This window comes from Piliocolobus tephrosceles, chromosome 7 (genome assembly GCF_002776525.5).
Source record: "Piliocolobus tephrosceles isolate RC106 chromosome 7, ASM277652v3, whole genome shotgun sequence".
NCBI lineage: Eukaryota > Metazoa > Chordata > Mammalia > Primates > Cercopithecidae > Piliocolobus > Piliocolobus tephrosceles.
In genome coordinates, this window is record NC_045440.1 from 52,644,903 (window position 1) to 52,664,811 (window position 19,909).

At 39.9% G+C, this 19,909-nt stretch overlaps 1 protein-coding gene across 10 annotated transcripts in view; it reads right to left on the bottom strand.

Moving 5' to 3' along the window:
- The window catches only part of PCMTD1 (protein-L-isoaspartate (D-aspartate) O-methyltransferase domain containing 1), an 82,072-nt gene extending 62,982 nt beyond the window's left edge, over positions 1-19,090 (bottom strand). For 6 of the 10 annotated variants that reach the window (XR_002724860.2, XR_002724861.2, XM_023184220.2 and 3 more), the window contains exon 1: positions 18,831-19,090. Coding sequence is in view for 1 of the 10 variants with exons in the window: in XM_023184218.1 (XP_023039986.1) it covers positions 18,831-19,015 (185 nt within the window). In the remaining 9 variants the exon portion in view is untranslated. The remainder of the gene's footprint in view (positions 1-18,830) is intronic. The other 4 variants (XM_023184221.2, XM_023184224.3, XM_023184222.2 and 1 more) reach the window with 4 other exon arrangements.
- Positions 19,091-19,909: the final 819 nt, after the last annotated feature.

Here is a 19,909-nt window from a genome sequence, read left to right on the forward strand (position 1 = left end):
TTACTTTTTTCTCTGATCTGATTTTATGTCTACTTGGCTTGTTGTCCACCACTACAGTCAATGTCACTAGTCCTCTACCCCAAGGATCAGCAAACTTTTTCTGAAAAGGCCAGATAGTAAACATTTTAGGATTTGCAGGCAATAGTTTCTCTCCCAACTACTGAACACTGCTGTTGTAGGGTAAAAGTAGCTATAGACAACTTATAAGTGAAAGAACATGGCTTTGTTCCAACACAATTTTATTTCTGGACACTAAAATTGGAAAGTCATATCATTTTCATGTCATAAAACATTCTTCCAACCATTTGAAAGTAAACATCATTCTTAGCTGCAGACCACACAAAAAAAAGACAGCAGTCCAAGTTCGGCCCATGGGCCACAACCGGCTAACACCTACTCTCATCTTCTTTCCAAATCAATCCCATGAACAATGCTTCACTTACTGAGTCTTCATTACTCCCAATCCTTCATTCTAACTTTCTGCCTCACTCATCTTGCAAACTTCTGATAATGGAACAAGCCAATAATCTCTCCTCTCCATGGACTGTTTTATAGTGTGAAGCGTTACTTAAGAAAAAAATCCAGTGCTTGTATTGGTGCCACTAAAAACTTATAATCTTCAAGCTTAACTGGATTTTCAACAATGCCCAGCAATATCTCTGTGTTTATTCACCTCTGGATCCCACTCCCACAGCAAATTCATTACCACTACTATAACCAACAACCTCTCAAGACCAGGCTCCCTAATTCAACAAAGGGTCCTGCTTCATCCTCCACAGAAAAACAGGTAAGGCAAAGAGCCTCAATTTGCCAGACTGTCACCCTAATCCCATCCCATTTGACAATATTACAAATATGATAGCATCTATATTTACATCTACAGACAGGTAGAGTGTATAGTAAGTTCAACCTTCATTTGGAGCCCAACAGATCTGATTTCATTCACCTTAATAATTACTACACTTAGTAGTTGCCTGGCATTCAACCAACTGTTTTAGAATTGTCTTTTAATTATCCCTCAAAAAAACCTTCAAGGTAGGTTTTATTATACCCATTTTACAAAAACAAAATGTAGAGCTGGGCTTAAATCCTTGGTGTAAGTCCAAAGCTGCAGAACTTTGCTCATATCTGGGCTCCATTTTTTTCCATTTCAAAAGTGCATTATCTAATCTGAGCCTTGAATACTATTTCAGGGGCACCTCCAGCCATCTCTCCTCCCACAGCCTTTGCTGAAGTTCCCTTAACCACAATACACTTTGAGCCTCCATGTTCTTGCATATGCATTCTAGTCTCTACCTAGAAAGTCCTCCTTGTTCACTAAGATGCCACTAATGAGTCCCCTCCTCTTAGAAATCTCTAAGTCCAGCCCCAAAACACTTACGAGCCTTAGTCTTTTCAGGTTGTCATAACCAAGTACCATGGACTGGGTGGCTTAAACAACCCAAACTTATTTTCTCAAGTTAGAAGTCCAAGATAAAAGTGCCAGCAGAATCACTTTCTGGTAAGGCCTCTAGGCCTCTCTTCCTGGCTTGCAGATGGTCACCATCTTGCTGTGTTCTCACATGACCTCTTCTTTGTACACACAAAAAAGCATGAGGGAGCTCTCTGGTGTCACTTTTTAAAATGACACTATTGGATCAGGTCCTCGCCATTATGATCTTCATTACTTCCTTGGAAGCCCCCTATTCAAGTACAGCTACACTGGGCATGGGGTAGGAGGCGGTCAGGGTTTCAACATATGACTTTTGTGGGGAAATGAACATTCAATCCATAACTGTACCTTTTTTCAAAAGCTCTCAAACACCCTGAGCCAATGTGTATCTCTGTATCCTCTCTCCACAAAGTTATTATCCTGTTTCCCACCCACTTGACTGTGGCCTCTTCAAAGTAAGGGTCTACATGTTTCTGACACTTAGCTGAATGCCTTATAACAAAGATATTATTCAAGACTGCTACTAACGAGTAACTGAGTGCAGTTTCTCAGTTATTTCAGATCATGAAAAGAAGACATGTATCTATGTACTTGACAAATTACACCCTCCACTGGACATTAACTATAGCCTGTTTGGGGTATTATATTTCACTAGAGAGAAAATACAAGTCTTTAAAAGCTTACAATTTAATTGTGAATATCACACTTCATGTCTTTAAAAGCTTACAGTTTAATTGTGAATATCATACTTTAAAAAAAAAAAAAAAGAAGGAAAGAAAAAACGGCCGGACGTGGTGGCTCACGCCTGTAATCCCAGCACTTTAGGAGGCCGAGGCAGGCGGATCACAAGGTCAGGAGATAGAGACCATACTGGCTAACAGGGTGAAACCCCGGCTTTACTAAAAATACAAAAAAAAAAAAAAAATTAACCGCACGTGGTGGCCTGTGCCTGTAGTCCCAGCTGTCCCAGCTACTCGGGAAGTTGAAGCGGGAGAATGGTGTGAACCCAAGAGGCAGAGATTGCAGTGAGCTGAGATCGCGCCACTGGACTCCGGCCTGGGTGACAGGGCGAGACTCTGTCTTGGGGGTAAGGGGGAAGAAACAGACAAAAAAGATAAGGTAAATGCTTCAGAGTTCAAAATAAGAGAAAATGAACAGAGAATATAATAGCTATATGGAATAAAACCTATGAAACCAAAAGTATTATCATCAGATTATAAAGTATTTAAACTTGTAATTTTCCATGGCCTGAATTAAGTAGCAAAGACTGTAGTACAGATGCCATAGTTCCCATTAAAGGTGAAAGAGTTGATACTTCAGTGTCCTAAGGCTAGCAAGTGGGGAGACTGTTATTAAGAGTAAAATATATATATATACGCACACACATAGATAGATACTAAGAGAGGGACACACACAAAAACACAGGGAGAGGAAAGAAATTCAACAGATTTTCCTCTGAATTATTAATGCTATATTAAGCCACAGTAAATCTCACAAAAGAGCAAATATTTTAAACAGTTTTATAAATATTAAGTATAAGAAGGTACACAAAGGTTGGCAAATGCCCAAGATATTTTTAAAATGTGTTCAGAAAGTCAAATTGAAAACAACCTAGGTATGTGTATTTTCTAAATCATTCCCTTGATGAACAGACCTAGCTAGCATAAGATAACAAGAACTTTTTTTAGGCCTCTGAATTCCCTGCAGTTGAATTAATGTGACAAAAGCAATAAAATGAGGCCAAGTAAAAATCAGTCATATTATATTGTTGAAATTTAAAAACCTTACACCAGAACTTTAAAACCAGTTGTGTTCACAAAAACAAAGACATAGTTCATAAATATTCTTGTGCAAATAAACCCAAACAAAATAGGCACTTTGATATTTGTGAAAAGCAGGTCAAGAGAAATAAAGAAAATCATAAAATTGTCTAGTTCGCTCTGTCATTCATCAGACAAAACTACTCGTTCAAGGGCGTACTGACAGATTTGTGGCTCTGGTATCTTGAGTTTCTTTTCAACACATCCTAAAATAAAAGCTATAAAATATGACATTTTCTGAGACAAAATGCCTTCTTTGGGTCTGTTGCTATCTGCTGAACTTTACCTATCAGTTGGGACTGAGACAGTGTTAAAGTCTGATATTGTTAAAATAAACCAGGTGTACCTCTTAAAGCTACAGACAGAGCCATTGATCTAAGTCAGTGTAGTAAAAACAAGCAGTGCCTAAATATTTGGTCCAGGACTACGGTTTCATTTTTATATTTCAGTATGAGAGAATACAGGAGGCAAGCAGGAAATAGCCACAATCAGCTGAACTGGGAACAACCAAACGCAAAAGCAGGAATTGGCCTCTAAGTCAAAAGTAGTGTATCATTTTATCTAGAAGAAAAGTTTCTGAATGGCAAAAGGGAATAAAATAACAAGTATGTTCCTCAAGAAAACCCTAGTGTAGTAATATGCCGCCCTGATCCCACCAGGGATTAGGCACAAATAAATATTCTTTTTAACACCCACTGCCTCAACCCCAACTGAAGGTAATGTTCAGCAGACAGCATTGGAGAAAACACTGCAAGGGGAAAGGACTTTGCTTCTCAGCCTGGTGCACTGCTTGGCAGGCTTCCCCAGCACCAGGATGCTGCAGTGCATGACAATAGACAGATTTCCCCAGCACTCTCTTTTGGACAGTTTGTAGAACACAGCCAGCAAAATGCCTCTATGAACATCTTTCTATGGTATCCTAGAGGATAGATTTCTGGCAAATTCCATCAACTTCTCTGCCATCCAATAACCTACAGAATATACCCTCTCCAACAAGACCTGATCTCAGCCTGGGATAGTCCTCTTCTTTGGGTGCTCAATTGTAGTTCTAGAAGTAGTGGCTGTTTCTTACATCTATTTCTATATTCTGTAGCACTTTCTGTACTTCCTACTAGCTCTGTTACAGTAAATAATCCTTTACACTAAACATTCTCTGCTCAAATTTCTGCATGACTTTCTGACTGGACCCAGATTTATATAATCCTGAAAACCAGAAAGACTACACACAAGCCACTGAAATAAAGACAGAGGTTGAGCAATAAAATTAACTAAAATACAACAGATACTGATACTTGGCCAGACAAAGCATCCACAACCTCCTCAATTTAACTTAAATTACTATATCACACAAACATCCTCTCATCCTTTTTATTTTAACTTCTAAGTATTGGGGTGCGGGGAGGATATCTTCACTTCTTGGCAAAATTTTGAACACTTCTTACCACATTTTCTGTGTTAAGAGAGCTGTCATGCTGATCAAAGGGCAAGTTAGATGCCAGCAGTGACTAAGAGTATTGAGAGTGGCAGTTACCAATTCTGCTACCTTCAAGTTCCTGCCTAGGACAATATATCATACAAACTTTTAGACAGGAGGATGCCTTAGTGGCTTCATCTACAGGAGTCGGCTTGAAAAGAGCTTGTTAACTGAAGCACATGTTCTTTCTGGTGCCCTTGCTTCTCTCCTATAAACTTACATGATTATTAACACACATGGGAAATGACAAAATAAAACCACTGAAAAACTCCTTAAATTTCATGTAGGCAGGGGTAGGCAGGCTAAAAATACAAATTCACAAAGGAGCTATTTGCAGAAAAACAATTTTACAATAAAGCAACAGTAAATGACACTAAATAAATCACATACTTTGTCACTGTATTAAAATGCAATACACTCACCACCACAGAAGAGTGGTAACTGTCAGAAAGACAGCCTTATGACTCTACAGGGGCATACGTTGTTTGTGCTGGGTCAGAAGGTTATACGTGTTTTGGAAAAACAAAAACACTTTCAATGATAGCAATTTTTTGTAATTTGTGTTATCCAATGACATTACTATAAATTCTCCTTTAACAACTCGAGAGCATAGAGTGGAAATGCATTTTTGTGTACTTACAGTGAATGCACAGGGATATTCTTTCCTACTAAGAACAAAGACTATGTATAATTTTTGAAAGCACAAGGCTCTTTCCTCCAAACTGGTAAGAATCTTTGCAGCAAATTCACAAGGACCTCAACTTCTGTCTGCTTTTCTGCAATTTAGATAGCTGTTAATTTTGTCCCTTCCTCCAACATATTGCCAAAGAGACTTCAGGACAGGTATTTTTCCTTTCTCCTGCTGGACTTACTCAAAATCATCATCCTCTTTAGCAGAAATTTTCCAATGCATTCAGTAAGTTTCTAGATTAATTTCACCGGAGAGGGAAGTTCTATCATTTCAAATTTAAAATATATCTAAAACTATAGCCCCTCACCTTTCAGACCATGTACTCTTCAATTACTCCCATTCTTCTTAGTGAAAAGCCCTTTTGTGAATATCCCTATCAATTTTTGCTAGATTACTGCAATGAACTTCAAGATGATCATACCTGTAGTTGTGCCAGTTTCAATGGCATCTTATATGCCATTTTGATTCATCTGCCCAGTATACAACTTTTATCAATAAAGAGGCTCCAAAAATCCAGAGGTGCCCCCAAGATTCTACGAAAATGGGAAGAAATCTCACTTGGCAGGACTCATTGTTGCCCCCATTTAAACACAGCTGCACTAGTTGTATCAGTTTTACAAATGTCATCTTACTATTTTGTTGGGGACAGGCTGTTTAGAAATCATTTCCATAAGGATTCAAATGGCCACAGTGTATTTACCTGTATTAGTTTTCTATCGCTGTCATAGCAAATTAGCATAAACCTTAATGGCTTAAAACCACACAAGTTTATTATGTGATCGTTCTGGAAGTCAGAAGTCTGACACACGGGTCTCATGATACAAGTCTCACCGGGCTAAGATCAAGGTGTTGGGGAGACTGTTCCTTTCTGAAGGTTCTTTGGAAGAAATCTGTTCCCTTGCATCAGTGTCTAGTGTCTACCTGCTTTTTTTCTCTCTCTCTCTCTTGCCTCATGGCCCTCTCTTTCCTCCGTCTTCAAAGCAAGAATCATGGGGCTGATTTCTTTTCTGCTGTCTCTCTGGTTCTTTCGCTCTGCCTCCCCCTTCCATTTTTAAGGACCCTTATGATTACACTGGGCTCATCGGGATAATCCAGGATAATCTTCCTATCTTAAACTGATTAGCAACTTTAATTCATCTGCAACCTTAATTCCCCTTTGCCATGTAAGGTCACATATTCACAGGTTCCAGGGATTAGAACATAGACCTCTTTGGGGGGCTACTATGCACCAAACACACTACCCAAACTTTGACTCCTACTCTTCAGGGTAATGCTGTTCTATAGGAAATCAGACACAATCCATCTTAAATATGTATACTGGCAGCCCAAATCTATCCCTTCTTCTCCCATTTCTCATCCAGCATACAGGTGAAGAAACAATATGGCAAAAGGATCAGCAGCAAGAAATATGCTTATTATTCCTTGATAGACGTGGAATTTATTTTCTCTTACAGGCAAATAATACAAGGTTATGTTCTTAAGATAGTCTAAAACCTCTAACTGAAGCAATAACTATGTATAAACTAACAGTACAGGAACATCCTGAAGACCCTGAAACTCAATTTTAAGTAGCAACTGGAAACACTGCAAAAAATAAAACTATCAAGTGTCTGGTATGGTAATTATCAAGCCACACAATCATTTTCCTCGTTTTTACAAAAAAAAAAAAAAAAAAAAAGAGTATGCTCAGTCCCAACATCTGAGAACAGTTTCACACAAAAAAGTTTTCATAATTTCTTTTTTTTTTTTTTTTTTTTTTGAGATGGAGTCTTGTTCTGTCACCAGGCTGGAGTGCAGGGGTATGATCTCGGCTCACTGCAACCTCTGTCTCCTGGGTTCAAGCGATTCTCCTGTCTCAGTCTCTCAAGTAGCTGAATTACAGCTACCACACTCAGCATCATCACACTCAGCTAATCTTCTTATATCTTTAGTAGAGACAAGGTTTCACCATGTTGGCCAGGATGGTCTCGATCTCTTGACCTTGTGATCCGCCCACCTCGGCCTCCCAAGGTGCTGAGACTACAGGCATAAGCAATCGCGCCCGGCCAAGTTTTCATAATTTCTAGTATCTTACTCTAGAAATTGTGCCTAAATACAAACTTCAAGTTTGTATTTAAACTTGAATTTAAACTTCAAGTTTAAAACTGTTTACAGTTCATTCCTAATTCCTGACCTTACTTTTAGGATAGTAGAAAGCTACCATACAGATTCATCCTGAGTGCTTACAGAAGTTCAGTTCAATAGAGTAAGACCCTGTATATGATGGTCCATACCTTTTCTTAGCTGTTGGCATCCAACAGGATATAGTAGCAGATTCAAAACTGTCACTTCAATGCAGGAGGATTCCAGGTTGGGCTCAAGAGGGAGCATCCTTTTAAAAACAGATACCCCTACAGGTAAATGACTTTTGTGTATCACAAAAAAATGAATGTGAAGATACACTAGATAATAAAAAGATTAACACATTTAGGAGCAGGATCTGATTTTCTTAATGCTCCCACAGTAGAAGGCACTAAAGAAAAGGGTACGAAAAGAAATAAGCAGGCCCTGACCTTTAAATAAGCTTTGGGGTAACAATGAGAAAGAGACCCAGAATCAAACATATTCATGAAAGTCTGAACTCATAGCCTTTATTTTACCATTGGCCATTAACCTTTCTATGACCTACCTTAGTTTTAAGAATCAAATGAAATAATGTACATAAATTTAATAATTTTTATCTAGCACCGAGTAAAACAAATTAACATTACTGGTCACTGAAAAATACTCCTTTAAGTTCCAAAGATTAAAAACAAACTAATGAAAGTCTTTATATAATGTATTAGTTCTACAGTCTTAGCGAATTATCCAACATAACTCAACCACTTCTTAGTGGCTCAGGGTCATTATGAGGAATATTATGATAATGGTATGCCAGGAGCACCTCAGAGACCAACACACACAGTAAAAGCATTCCACCATCTGGAACTGCTTTGCTCTCTCACTGCAGTAATTTCTCGTTTCTTTTTTGTGTGACTAGATGATTCAAATCTGCTTTATTTTACACACAACTATGTTGGGTCTAAGGTGACTCCACAGTCTGTCCCTGACTATATAGGACACATTCTCCTTGCTTTTCCTAGGCCTTTTGTTGTTATTGTTAACTCCTCACTCACTACCTACAATATTAGTAAGAGACCATGAGGTTATAAGTCTAAGTTTGGCCTCTACTGAAAGTGGATATTGCTTCTAGGTTAGGTCCATCACTTTCTATCAAGTGTTAATTGATCTCATAATCTCTGAAAAGTAGCATATGACTCACAAAATAATATATAACCTTTATTACTGATTATTAGTGCAACTACCATTAAGTACTTTACAGCATAAAGCTTTTAGGTGTTTTAAGTATATTAACTCATTTCACTCTTCCTAACATTTCTTGTAACAGCATTACTTTTAGGGATGGGAAACGAAGGAAAGGGATTAAATAACTTCCTTAAACTTTTACAGCTAGCAGGAGGCAAAACTGGGGTTGAGTTCTAGATCTATCTCACATTAAACCCTGTGTCTTTCAACACTGTTGATTGCTGAGTCTGATACCATCATTTTATAGAAAATAAAGCAGATTGAGGAAATTGAAGTCACTTTGAATCTCAGTTCATGCATCTATAAAATAGGAGTTTAACAGTACTTTCCTATCTCTTTGACAAGACGCAAAGTTACATGAAAATGTGAAAAATATCAAATTTAACAGAGTCTCATGCTGACTACAAAATGCCAGGAAGCACTATTCCCACAGAAAGTGTCAGTTTTCCTGAAGCAGTACAGGGAATGCCATTTATATTATATTCTATGTGAATATACACACATACATATATTAGTGTATACACACACATGTACACACACATACATATATTAGTGTGAAGTGAATTAATTTTATTAAGTGCTGCCTAGATACAATAAAACCAGTGATTACTAGACAGTCATAACTAAACAAGTCCTTAACAACAACAACAAAAAAAGCTTATATAAAGCCTTTTTGTCATAAATAATGAGGTAATTAAACTACTTTAAGTCCAAGGGGATTACCTCCCTTTCCTTTAAAGCCAAATCAACTGCATGAATGGTTACAATTCACAGATATTTATATAGATCATTGTAGAAATAACTAAATCTTTCCATTTCTAATTTCTCTGGTTCATAAAAAAATAAAGGTTCAAATTACTCTATTTACAGGGAAAAGTCAAGCCCATTAAAATGGTTTAGATGTATTTAAAATAATTCTTTCACAATGGGATTTACAATGCATGTTAAATCAGTATAGAACACTGGTAGGCTTTTCCTTGAAACTATAATTAGAGTGGCTGCCTTTGCATGTTCCAAAATTTGTTTTTATACAGTTGAGTATGAAGACTGACCAGAAAATTTTAAATCTGCTCTAGCCACCAAGAGACTACAATGAAAACATGAAAATTTAGAATACCAAGACTTACAGGAGTAACAGAGATAAACCATCCTTCTAAAACAAAGACTGTTTTGCATTTGCTTTTTGAGCTATGACATTTCTAAATAGTTCCTTCTATCAAGGCCCAGTATTTTAAATATGGACTACAAAGATATAATGATACGTAATCAGAACAAAACCTCTGTACTACTTACGCAGTAGCAGTGATAGAGACGCACTGACTGATCCACCCACCAGCACACCTGTGGCTCCCATAACCAATACCTAAACATCCATGTGCTTGGCTGTATAAATGTAGAAATCCCCTAATAATGTTAAGCCAAGGCCTTACCACAACCTTGGTTACTTAAAGCACCACTTCCTAGCAGAGATGCATCCAGGTCAGAGAAAATGCAAGCACTCACATTTTCCATTCTACTATCACCAAATGCATCTGCCTTATATGGCAGCAAGACATAAAGCTGGACATTTCTCATGGTGTTTTCATTAACACAGAGTTCCCTCAGAATTAAAAACCATACAAGTCCTAGATGATAACATCCCTGTTAACCTGTTTCTCCTTTTCTTTATCCGTATTTTCTAGTCTTTCCACAATAAATTTTTACTGCTGTTATACAGGGAAAAAAGCAAAATCAAATAAATGAGCTTTTACTTATTATGTTCACAATATCTAGGAAAGTATAATTGACCAAAGAGAGAATCACAGGAGCTCAGAAATGGGTCAGTGCAAATGAACCACTGTTAAAAATAAATCTAAACCATATGAACGTAGGCAGCATACACATACCACCCTAAAAATAAAAGACATGAGGTCGGGCAAGGTGGCTCACTCCTCTAATCCACTTTGGGAGGACCAGGCAGGAGGATGGCTTGAGCCCACGAGTTTTGAGACAAGCCTGGGCAACACACTGAGATGCCTATCTCTACAAAAAATGAAAGAAAAAAACACATCAGCCAAGCATAGTGGCACAAGCCTGTAATCCCAGCTACTGGGGAGGTTGAGGTGGGAGGATTGCTCGAGGTCAGGAGGTGGAGGTTGCAGTGAGCCGAGATTGCACTACTGCACTCCGAGTTGGGCGATACAGCAAGACCCTGTCTCAAAAAAAGACAAAAAAAAAAAAAAAACACTCAAATCCCAAATTTAGCATAGAATGTCTGGAAAATAAAGAGAATATATCATTATTCAGTAAATTATATGCCACTATTAAATATATATATATATATATATATATATATATATATATATAGCTTGAGAAACCTTAAATGATCTGCAGAAATACTTGATAAAACTAGCTACATAGGCTAAATAGGTAGTACAGTTTACACAATAACAGTGTGTATTTACAGCCCCCTTGGATCTAAAGGAATCAAAGAACATTCACTATATATTTACCTGGTATCCTACCAACACCTTCTTCTCTTGTTCAAGATTCTGACTTTTACATTCATTCCATTTACTTGTTATTCAACAGAATTCTGACTGACATTTTTAATATGCATGAATATACTGTTTCTGTTTATATGCAAGTCTGAAAGGATTCATACCAAACTGTCAAAAAACCATTACCCCAGCAAACCATGAGGAGCAGACACGGATGATGGGGGCCTGCTTGTTTAACTTCATTTAATTTAGTAATTTAAATCTTGTTTCTGTATACACAATCATTTTTCAATAAAAAGATTAATGACCACATAAAATATTGTAGGCCATGACATTTCCTTCTAGATGACACAAAGGGATCTAAATTCAACCCCTGAATAGGTTTCCTATGTTAAATATACCAGCATAGGCCACAGATCCAGACACCAAACTCCAGATCCCAGGTATCATTTCTAAACACTGAACGACTAATAAATGCAGGGCTGACCCTTGCCCAGAGTGGATCATTTGTCATGGCAGCTGCTACCCATCACCACTACCATCCCAACTCTTCCAACTCAACTGTCAATTATGGATTCTAGCAAATGTCTTCGCATAACCCCATAGTTCTCTCCATTCACTTACACACTAATCATCAAGTCAGAAAAGGAACCAAAAAGCCCATTTCGGCTTTCAAACTTTATTTTCCCCTACAAGGAAAGATGACCTACTTTTTACTTTTCTTCCTTCAAAGTGTTGCCACAATGGATGTAATAGTCAGAAACTAAATGCTCATTTGTAGGCAATATAGTTAAATCAATTATAATTGATATACAATCTATAGCTGTAGCTATATATAATATACTCTGAGGCTGAAATTTTTTTTAAGAATGAAGTAGTTCTTTATCTCCTCATTGTCATGTGAAAATCCAAGTGAAAAACAGCAGTGTATCTCATCTTTACGTATGTGGAAAGAAAAAGAAATTTATTCATATTTCTTTGTACACACAAATAAAATGTTTCTATTATATCATTCTAGAGATAAGTGACTACTTCCCAGGGGGAAAATGGGAGGCTGTTGAAGACACATTTTCAGTTTATATATTTTTTATATCACTTAAAATTTGAAACATGTGACTATATTACCTATTTTTAAAGTCAGTTAATTATTTTAAACTCCCTTACACTTGTATCTTCAAAGAACTATTTATGATTAATATTTTATAAAGCTAAAGGCAGGTAGACTACAAATGGATTAGTCTGAGAATCTGTCTCATTCCTTTATGAGCATGCATTTTAACATTCCAAAAAGAAAATGTCTCTTCCCATCACCAAGGTATCCCACGTTCACAATTCCTAACAGAATTATAGTTTTACTTTATAAAGCAAGAATAATTACTTATTAGTTAGCCAAACTAAAAACAATACAGGGTGCAATGGCAGATATAAGAAAAAACTGTAACTTCTGCATGATAACCATTAACATCGATAGATTATTTTAAGAAAGTCTGAAATTTCATATGAACTCTTCAGCAACGTAAGAATTATGTATAACCTGTGTGAGGGCATTTCAGCTGATTGTACAATTGAAGCTTCCTGATATCACCAAAAGAAATAAAACAATACTAAAATATAGACAGAGTTGTACTCTATCTTTCACATCTATGTAAGCTTAAAGAAACTGTAAGATCAGAGAGTTTATGAGAATATTACACTCATTAGAAAACTTGTCTGACTCAACAGCACAGAAAATAATTCACATGGTAAATCATTTTTTTTTTTTAATTTATATACAGTACCAAGAAAGGATATGCGCACATAGAAAAACAACACTGATCTGTCTTAAATAAACAACATAATTACCTTATAATCTGAAAACAAAGAATTCATGATAGCCCACAAGAAATTTAGTTCTGTTATGGACACACACAATTAAAAACTCTAACAAGCTAGTGTGTGTGTGTGTGTGTGTGTGTGTGTGTGTGTGTGTGAGAGAGAGAGAGAGAAACTAAAATCAAATATACTGCTTAAATACCATTGAAAGGGGTAGTTTACCAGGGATCATTTTCATACTTATTTACCCATACTTCCTGAGCACCCATTGGAAGACACAAGGAACAGTAGACATAGTTTGTGCCTCAAGCATCTTATATAATCCAATTACAACTGTTAGAGTACTCAAAACAAATTTAGAGTAAAAAGTATCACCACAGGTTAAACAGCTGTATGAATGTGCAGGAGATTTTACTACTATACTACACAGACTGGGAGGTGGGGGCTCTAGGGAAATATGGTGTACGCTGTATAAACTAGACTTTTACATGGAGGACTCCTAAAGGCAGAGATGGGAGAAAGACAAAAATTCCAAGAAATGGAAATGCATGAGAAACAAAAAAAGTAAAGTAAAACTGAAGTTTATATTCTTTTTGGAACAGCTGCTGGAACATAAAGAATGTAACTTAAAGTTTAACTAAAACAAGAAATAAGTTTTGAAAGAGACACTGAAGTCAAATAATGCAGTTTTGAAAGGGAACACTGAGGAACTCAGGCTTTCTTCCAGAGTGGATCAGGAGCCACTCGGCAGAGGCGCAGTGGTCAAGAACACAGACTTGCAAGAAGACATGGTTGGGATTCAAATTCCAGCTCTTTTACCTACTAACAACTCCTTCAAGATCACGAAGTTCCAATTTCTTCACCTGTAGAATGGGGATAATATAAATTACAATGACCACAAGAGAACAAAGGATTCAGCACATTGACTGACATAACAACACCCAAGTGGGTTTGTTTTGTTTGCTTGTCATCAGGCAGGGAACCTGATCGGGACTACATTTAGGACTAGGACAATTAATAAGCAGTATTCACAATGAATGGCAAACCAAGAGATTAATGTCTCTTGCTGTGTATATGGCTGCTGGAAGAACTGAAAACAGATAAGAGAAATCAGGAACCACAATGCAGTAAGATGACCAAAAAAAAAAAAAATCTAAGAAAAGGAGAGAGAGAAGAAACAAGGATGACCTTTTGATTTTGAGTCTAGATGACTAAGAAAATGCTAAGGTCATTAATATAAACAAGGAAGAAGAATCAGGCTTGCAAAAGAAGTTTAATTCTGAATCTACTGATTCAAGATTACAAAATTACAGCTACTAAGTTAATCAGGGAGAACAACGTTGGTAAATCTGAAGCTTAGGAATTAAAATAAGGCCGATGATACAGAATTGGAAGCCTCAGCAAAGAGGGTGTGGGGAATGAGCAGCTGAAACCATGGATCTGTGTGGGATTGCCAAAGGAGAGAACAAATTCTAAAAAGGAAAAGAACTAAACCTAAGGTAACACCTAAAGGCAACACCTATCTGAAATTCAGGAAGTGAGAGAGAAAAATGAACAAACGCCCCAAGGGTGAGTTGGAGGTGCCAGTTTGTGAAAGTCACCAAGACAGACCTTCACAGCATTTCACATTCTGCAGCTCTTTCAATGCTCATTATAACTTTAGATTATAAACTGAACTGACTTCACCAATTGATAATATGATTATCATAAAAGGTTTTTAAGAGTCTGCAAGTTACTGAAGAGTGCTCAGTAGAAAACACAGAAGAGTGTTTTGTGCAAATTAGTGTTTAAGCCCCAAGAATATTTTAAGCTCTAGAAACCATACATGATGCATGTCTTGTATCAAGACATAAAGTTGATTTATTTCTGGCTACCCGTGCATATATGTTTCAAAAAGGATTTTCAGGTTAAATTGGAAAATACACTATTTCTTCCCATCAGCAATCTCTCTCATTAAGTTTTGCGATTATACATACACATAGTGTTCGATTCCCAACCCTTCCCCACTTCAACAGCTGAAAACTCTTACCATATTCTAAAAGCGTCTTTAGGGGGCTGAAATATTTCTGTGTCACCTAACTATAAAAGCCACTCACATCCAACATCCAATGTTAAGTTACCATGCTTTATTAATTTTAGTATTTGTCCTATTTATTTATTTATTTATTTATTTTTGAGACAGAATCTCACTCTTTTGCCCAAGCTGGAGTGAAGTGGAGCGATCTTGGCTCACTGCAACTCCTACTCCCAGGTTCAAGCAACTCTCCTGCCTCAGCCTCCCGAGTAGCTGGGATTACAGGTGCCCACCACCATGCTCAGTTAATTTTTGTATTTTTTTTTTTTTTTTTTTTCAGACGGAGTCTCGCTCTGTCGCCCAGGCTGGAGTGCAGTGGCCGGATCTCAGCTCACTGCAAGCTCCGCCTCCCGGGTTTAAGCCATTCTCCTGCCTCAGCCTCCTGAGTAGCTGGGACTACAGGCGCCCGCCACCTGGCCCGGCTAGTTTTTTGTATTTTTTAGTAGAGACGGGGTTTCACCGTGTTAGCCAGGATGGTCTCGATCTCCTGACCTCGTGATCCGCCCGTCTCGGCCTCCCAAGCGCTGGAATTACAGGCTTGAGCCACTGCGCCCGGCCAATTTTTGTATTTTTAGTAGAGACAGGGTTTCACCATGTTGGCCAGGTTGGACTCGAACTCCTGACCTCAGATGATCCACCTGCCTCGGCCTCCCAAAGTGCTAGGATTACAAGCGTGAGCCACCACGCCTGGCCAGCACATTTCTTCCAACTATGTAGTTGCCACATCTAGTGGAAAATGAGGCCGGGCGCGGTGGCTCAAGCCTGTAATCCCAGCACTTTGGGAGGCCGAGACGGGCGGATCACGAGGTCAGGAGATCCAGACCATCCTGGCTAACACGGTGAAACCCCGTCTCTACTAAAAATACAAAAACTAGCCGGGCGAGGTGGCGGGCGCCTGTAGTCCCAGCTACATGGGAGGCTGAGGCAGGAGAATGGTGTAAACCCGGGAGGCGGAGCTTGCAGTGAGCTGAGATCCAGCCACTGCACTCCAGCCCCGTCGACAGAGCGAGACTCCGCCTCAAAAAAAAAAAAAGAAAGAAAAGAAAAGAAAATGAAAAAAGATTAATAAACCACAATATTATGACTGTCATTATGCATTTTAAGGGACTACCAAATATTTTTAAATACCAAGAATGATATAAGTAAATTTTAATCTTTTTAGACTTTTTTAGGGCCCTCTTGGTATTCTTTCCAGCACATTAGTTTACAACAAGTTCAACTACATTCATAAAAATGTTTACTGATGTGAGATTATCCTTCCGAGTTTGTAAGGAATACGCAGCTGAGAGCTACAGTTTACAATAATATCCCAATTTACCATGGCACCCAGCAGTGTCTAAAGTAACACAAATCCCCATCTTCTTGGTTAACAGCATAAGATCAAGGAGTTTAAAATTTTAGTAATATGCCACCAGAAACCTCATCTAAAAAAATACCATTATCGTTTCACACTATATTCTCTAGACTATTTTAAATGCATGTGATTATATTCACGTAGTTATTTTGTGAGGAACATTTCAAAGAAAGCAGAAAAAAAACCGTAAGAGCAACAATTTTATAAGGCAGTTTTCATTCACAGGAGGTAAAACAAGAGCACAAAACACAGGTTCTTGGATTAAGTACTCCTGAATATAAACATGCACTATTACCAAAAAAAAAAAAAAAAAAAAAAAAAAAAGGCAGTGGGATCTTGAGCAGTTTTCTCTCTCAAAGCTTCTGTTTATTACTCTATAGAATGAGAAGTTATGTTGTTGTTATGAGAAATATATGAGCGTATTATCACCAAAAATAACTAAAATGTCACGGATATATTTTATTCCTTTCAAGCAGTTTCTAAATAATAAAATACTAAACAATTTGGCTTAAAATTTCAGGCTATGCATGTTTAGAACCTGACGTTGTTCGTGATTATCTTCCTCAGTTGTTCTTTCCCTGGAAGCTAGCACCAAGATGGACACAGTACATTTTTAATAAATACAGGCTAGTGATTAAATTAACAAAGCCTCCAGCTCTTCTGCACACAGAAATACAGCATGCAATGGGGATTACCTATTTTTCTGTCTTACTTAATAGTAGGCAGCGCAGTATCACCCTTCCACTTCCAGTTTACTCCCTATGGCTTACTTACCAAAATATTTAATCCCTGTTGCTTTTTTTTTTTGTCTCAGGCTAGGGCCACTAGCTTTCTATCTTTCCTACCTTACCTTTCCTTCACATATTAGCTACTTCATGTTAAAGTAATTACAAGTGTTCAACTGACCATATGGAATTAAAATTTACTTCGAAAATATGAACTCAAAAAAAACAAAAAGTAAACTAATTCAGCAACTTTATGTTTTACAGAGTCATCCAGCCTCATGTAAACTACCGTTAAGCAGTATGTAAACATTATTACTCAATCTGCTTAATACGAAAGTAATCTCGTCGGGCCTCCAACATTCTGAAAGTTTTGCCACACTGTTTCAAAATATTGGCTTGTACCCCTTTTCAAAGCTACTGATTACTGAAAACTTGGCAACCATGTTTAACAATAAAGAAAAGCCTTCCCCGAGCCTACGTAGATTGGATTCTCTAATACACAGTAATAATGTTTTCAAAAAGAATGAGGGGAGTAATAAAATGGAGGAATATCCATGATGCATTGTTGGCTAATAATACGTTATACTGTACTATATATGATCCCAATCTTGTTTCTAAAGCACACTCATTAAATGCACAGAAAAAAAAATTCTGAATAACTACCCACCACACTTGGAGACTGGCTAACCTAGGTAGTAAGAACGGGAAATATGCGGGAAAGGGCTGGAGAGAGGGCAGGTTTCTTCATTGTTTGGCTGCTTCATTTTTTCTCAAAGAGCATGCAGTACTTTCGTAATTAAAAAATAATAATAAATGGGGGAAAAACACTGCTAAACGCATACTTTTTCCTCCCTAGCACATTCTTCTGATTTGTAATGTTAAAAATATAGCTCTGGTTTCTCGATTCTAAAAAGAGCACACACGAAAACAAAATTATAGAAGTTCCAAAAAATCTTGGATTTGCAAAATTACTCCCTCGGGTTCTCCCCGTGGGTCCTCTCCATGCCGGTGTCTGAAATCCCCCAAGCAAAACGCGGGCACAGCACTTCTCCTGAACGGTAGTAGACGCTCACAAACACAAAAAGAGCCCTGGGCGCCTGCTATAACCTCTCAGTCCCCTCCCAGCCCCCGAGGCTTCCCCGAGCCTACGTAGATTGGATTCTCTTCCTCCAAAACCAAAACAACAGAAGTCACTGGGCGGATCCAAAACGGCCCTAAGGGGCCCGCGTGCATCTCACGACGCCAGCCTCGGGACTCTGGTCCCCAAGCCCAGGTCAGAGCCGAAGGACGGGTCTGACTACGCGGCTCTCCGGCCTCCCTGGGGCCCCCGACCTCCTGGGCTCCAGGGACCCCGGCTCCCGACCTCCAGGCTTCGCTGGGCCCCTTTCGACTCTCCGACCTCTCGAGTCCTCCGCCCCCGGTCTGTCCCTCCCTCAACCTGCCCCGCAGCCCCTCCGTTTCCCGGCCCCCGACCTGCCTGCCCTTAAGTCCCCCTGCCCCCGACTCTCGGCTGCCGTCCCCGTGGCTCGCTAGCCTCCGAGCGTATCCCAGTCGCCCGCCCGGCCACAGCACGCGGCACACGCACACCCCACGACCCCGAACCCCCGCTGGCGGCGGCGTTACCTGTGGCGCGGGCAGCGGCGCGCAGGCCAGACGCTAGGACTCGGCGGGGTCCACAGCAGCCAGACGCCGCCACCACTACAATAACAACAACACGGACGCCACCGCCGAGGGGAGAGGCGGGGCCCGTACCCGCGACTGGAGCAGCCAGAGCGTCCCAGCCTCCGGAGCCGCCGGGTACAGGGCATGCGCAGAGAGCCACGGGCACGGGGATAGCTCCCCGCCGACGCCAAAGTCAACAAGGCCGGGAGACACCCCCATCTGGTCCCGCCCCCTCAGGGCTCTCTCCACCCCCAAGTCCAAACAACGCGAGGCCTTGACGGGCCAGAAGACGACGGCTGTAGGGGAAATCCCGCGAGAACATGGCCTCCAAGTCTCCACCCTCCATTTCCACGTTCGCGCACCAGCGAGGGGGTGCAGGCTTTCAGTGGTCGCAGAGCTACGGAGTGTCGGGGCCTAGCCACAGGGTCCCCTTTGTGTTGAAGGACAGTGTCCTACGGTGTGGGAGCGTTTTTGAGGTGTATTCCTGGGTTTGGAGGCGAACCCCCAATGGTTACCGCCACAGAGGCTTTGCGGAGGGCGCTCACTGGCTTAGGTGAAGAGCGAAGGCTGAAGACTGTGCGGTTTTTTAGTAGCCCTTTGACGTCCAGAAGTTCCCCCCAGCGCCCGTCGTATGCACTCCCGCCGCCTGTGCCCCGCCCTGCCTGTCAGGCGCCCTCGGGCCTCAGCTCCGGGACGCCCGGAGTTGCCGCCTTTTCGCGTCTTGCTGACCCGAGGCTGGGGCGTGTGCTTCTCCTGCAGCGGACGGAAGATGCTGGGCCACGCAAGTTTCCCTGGGCTTGGTTAACAACCCCAAAACCCATTTCCAGAAGGAAAGGGTGTTGAGGAGGAGGGATGGAAAGTCGAGAAGAGGGCTGGGCGGAGTGCCTCACGCCTGTAATCCCAGCACTTTGGGAGGCGGGGGGGGGGGGATCACCCTGAGGTCAATCAAGAGTTCGGGACCAGCCTGGCCTAGGCCTACGTGGTGAAACCCCGTCTCTACTGAAAATACAAAAATTAGCCGGGTGTGGCGGCACGCACCT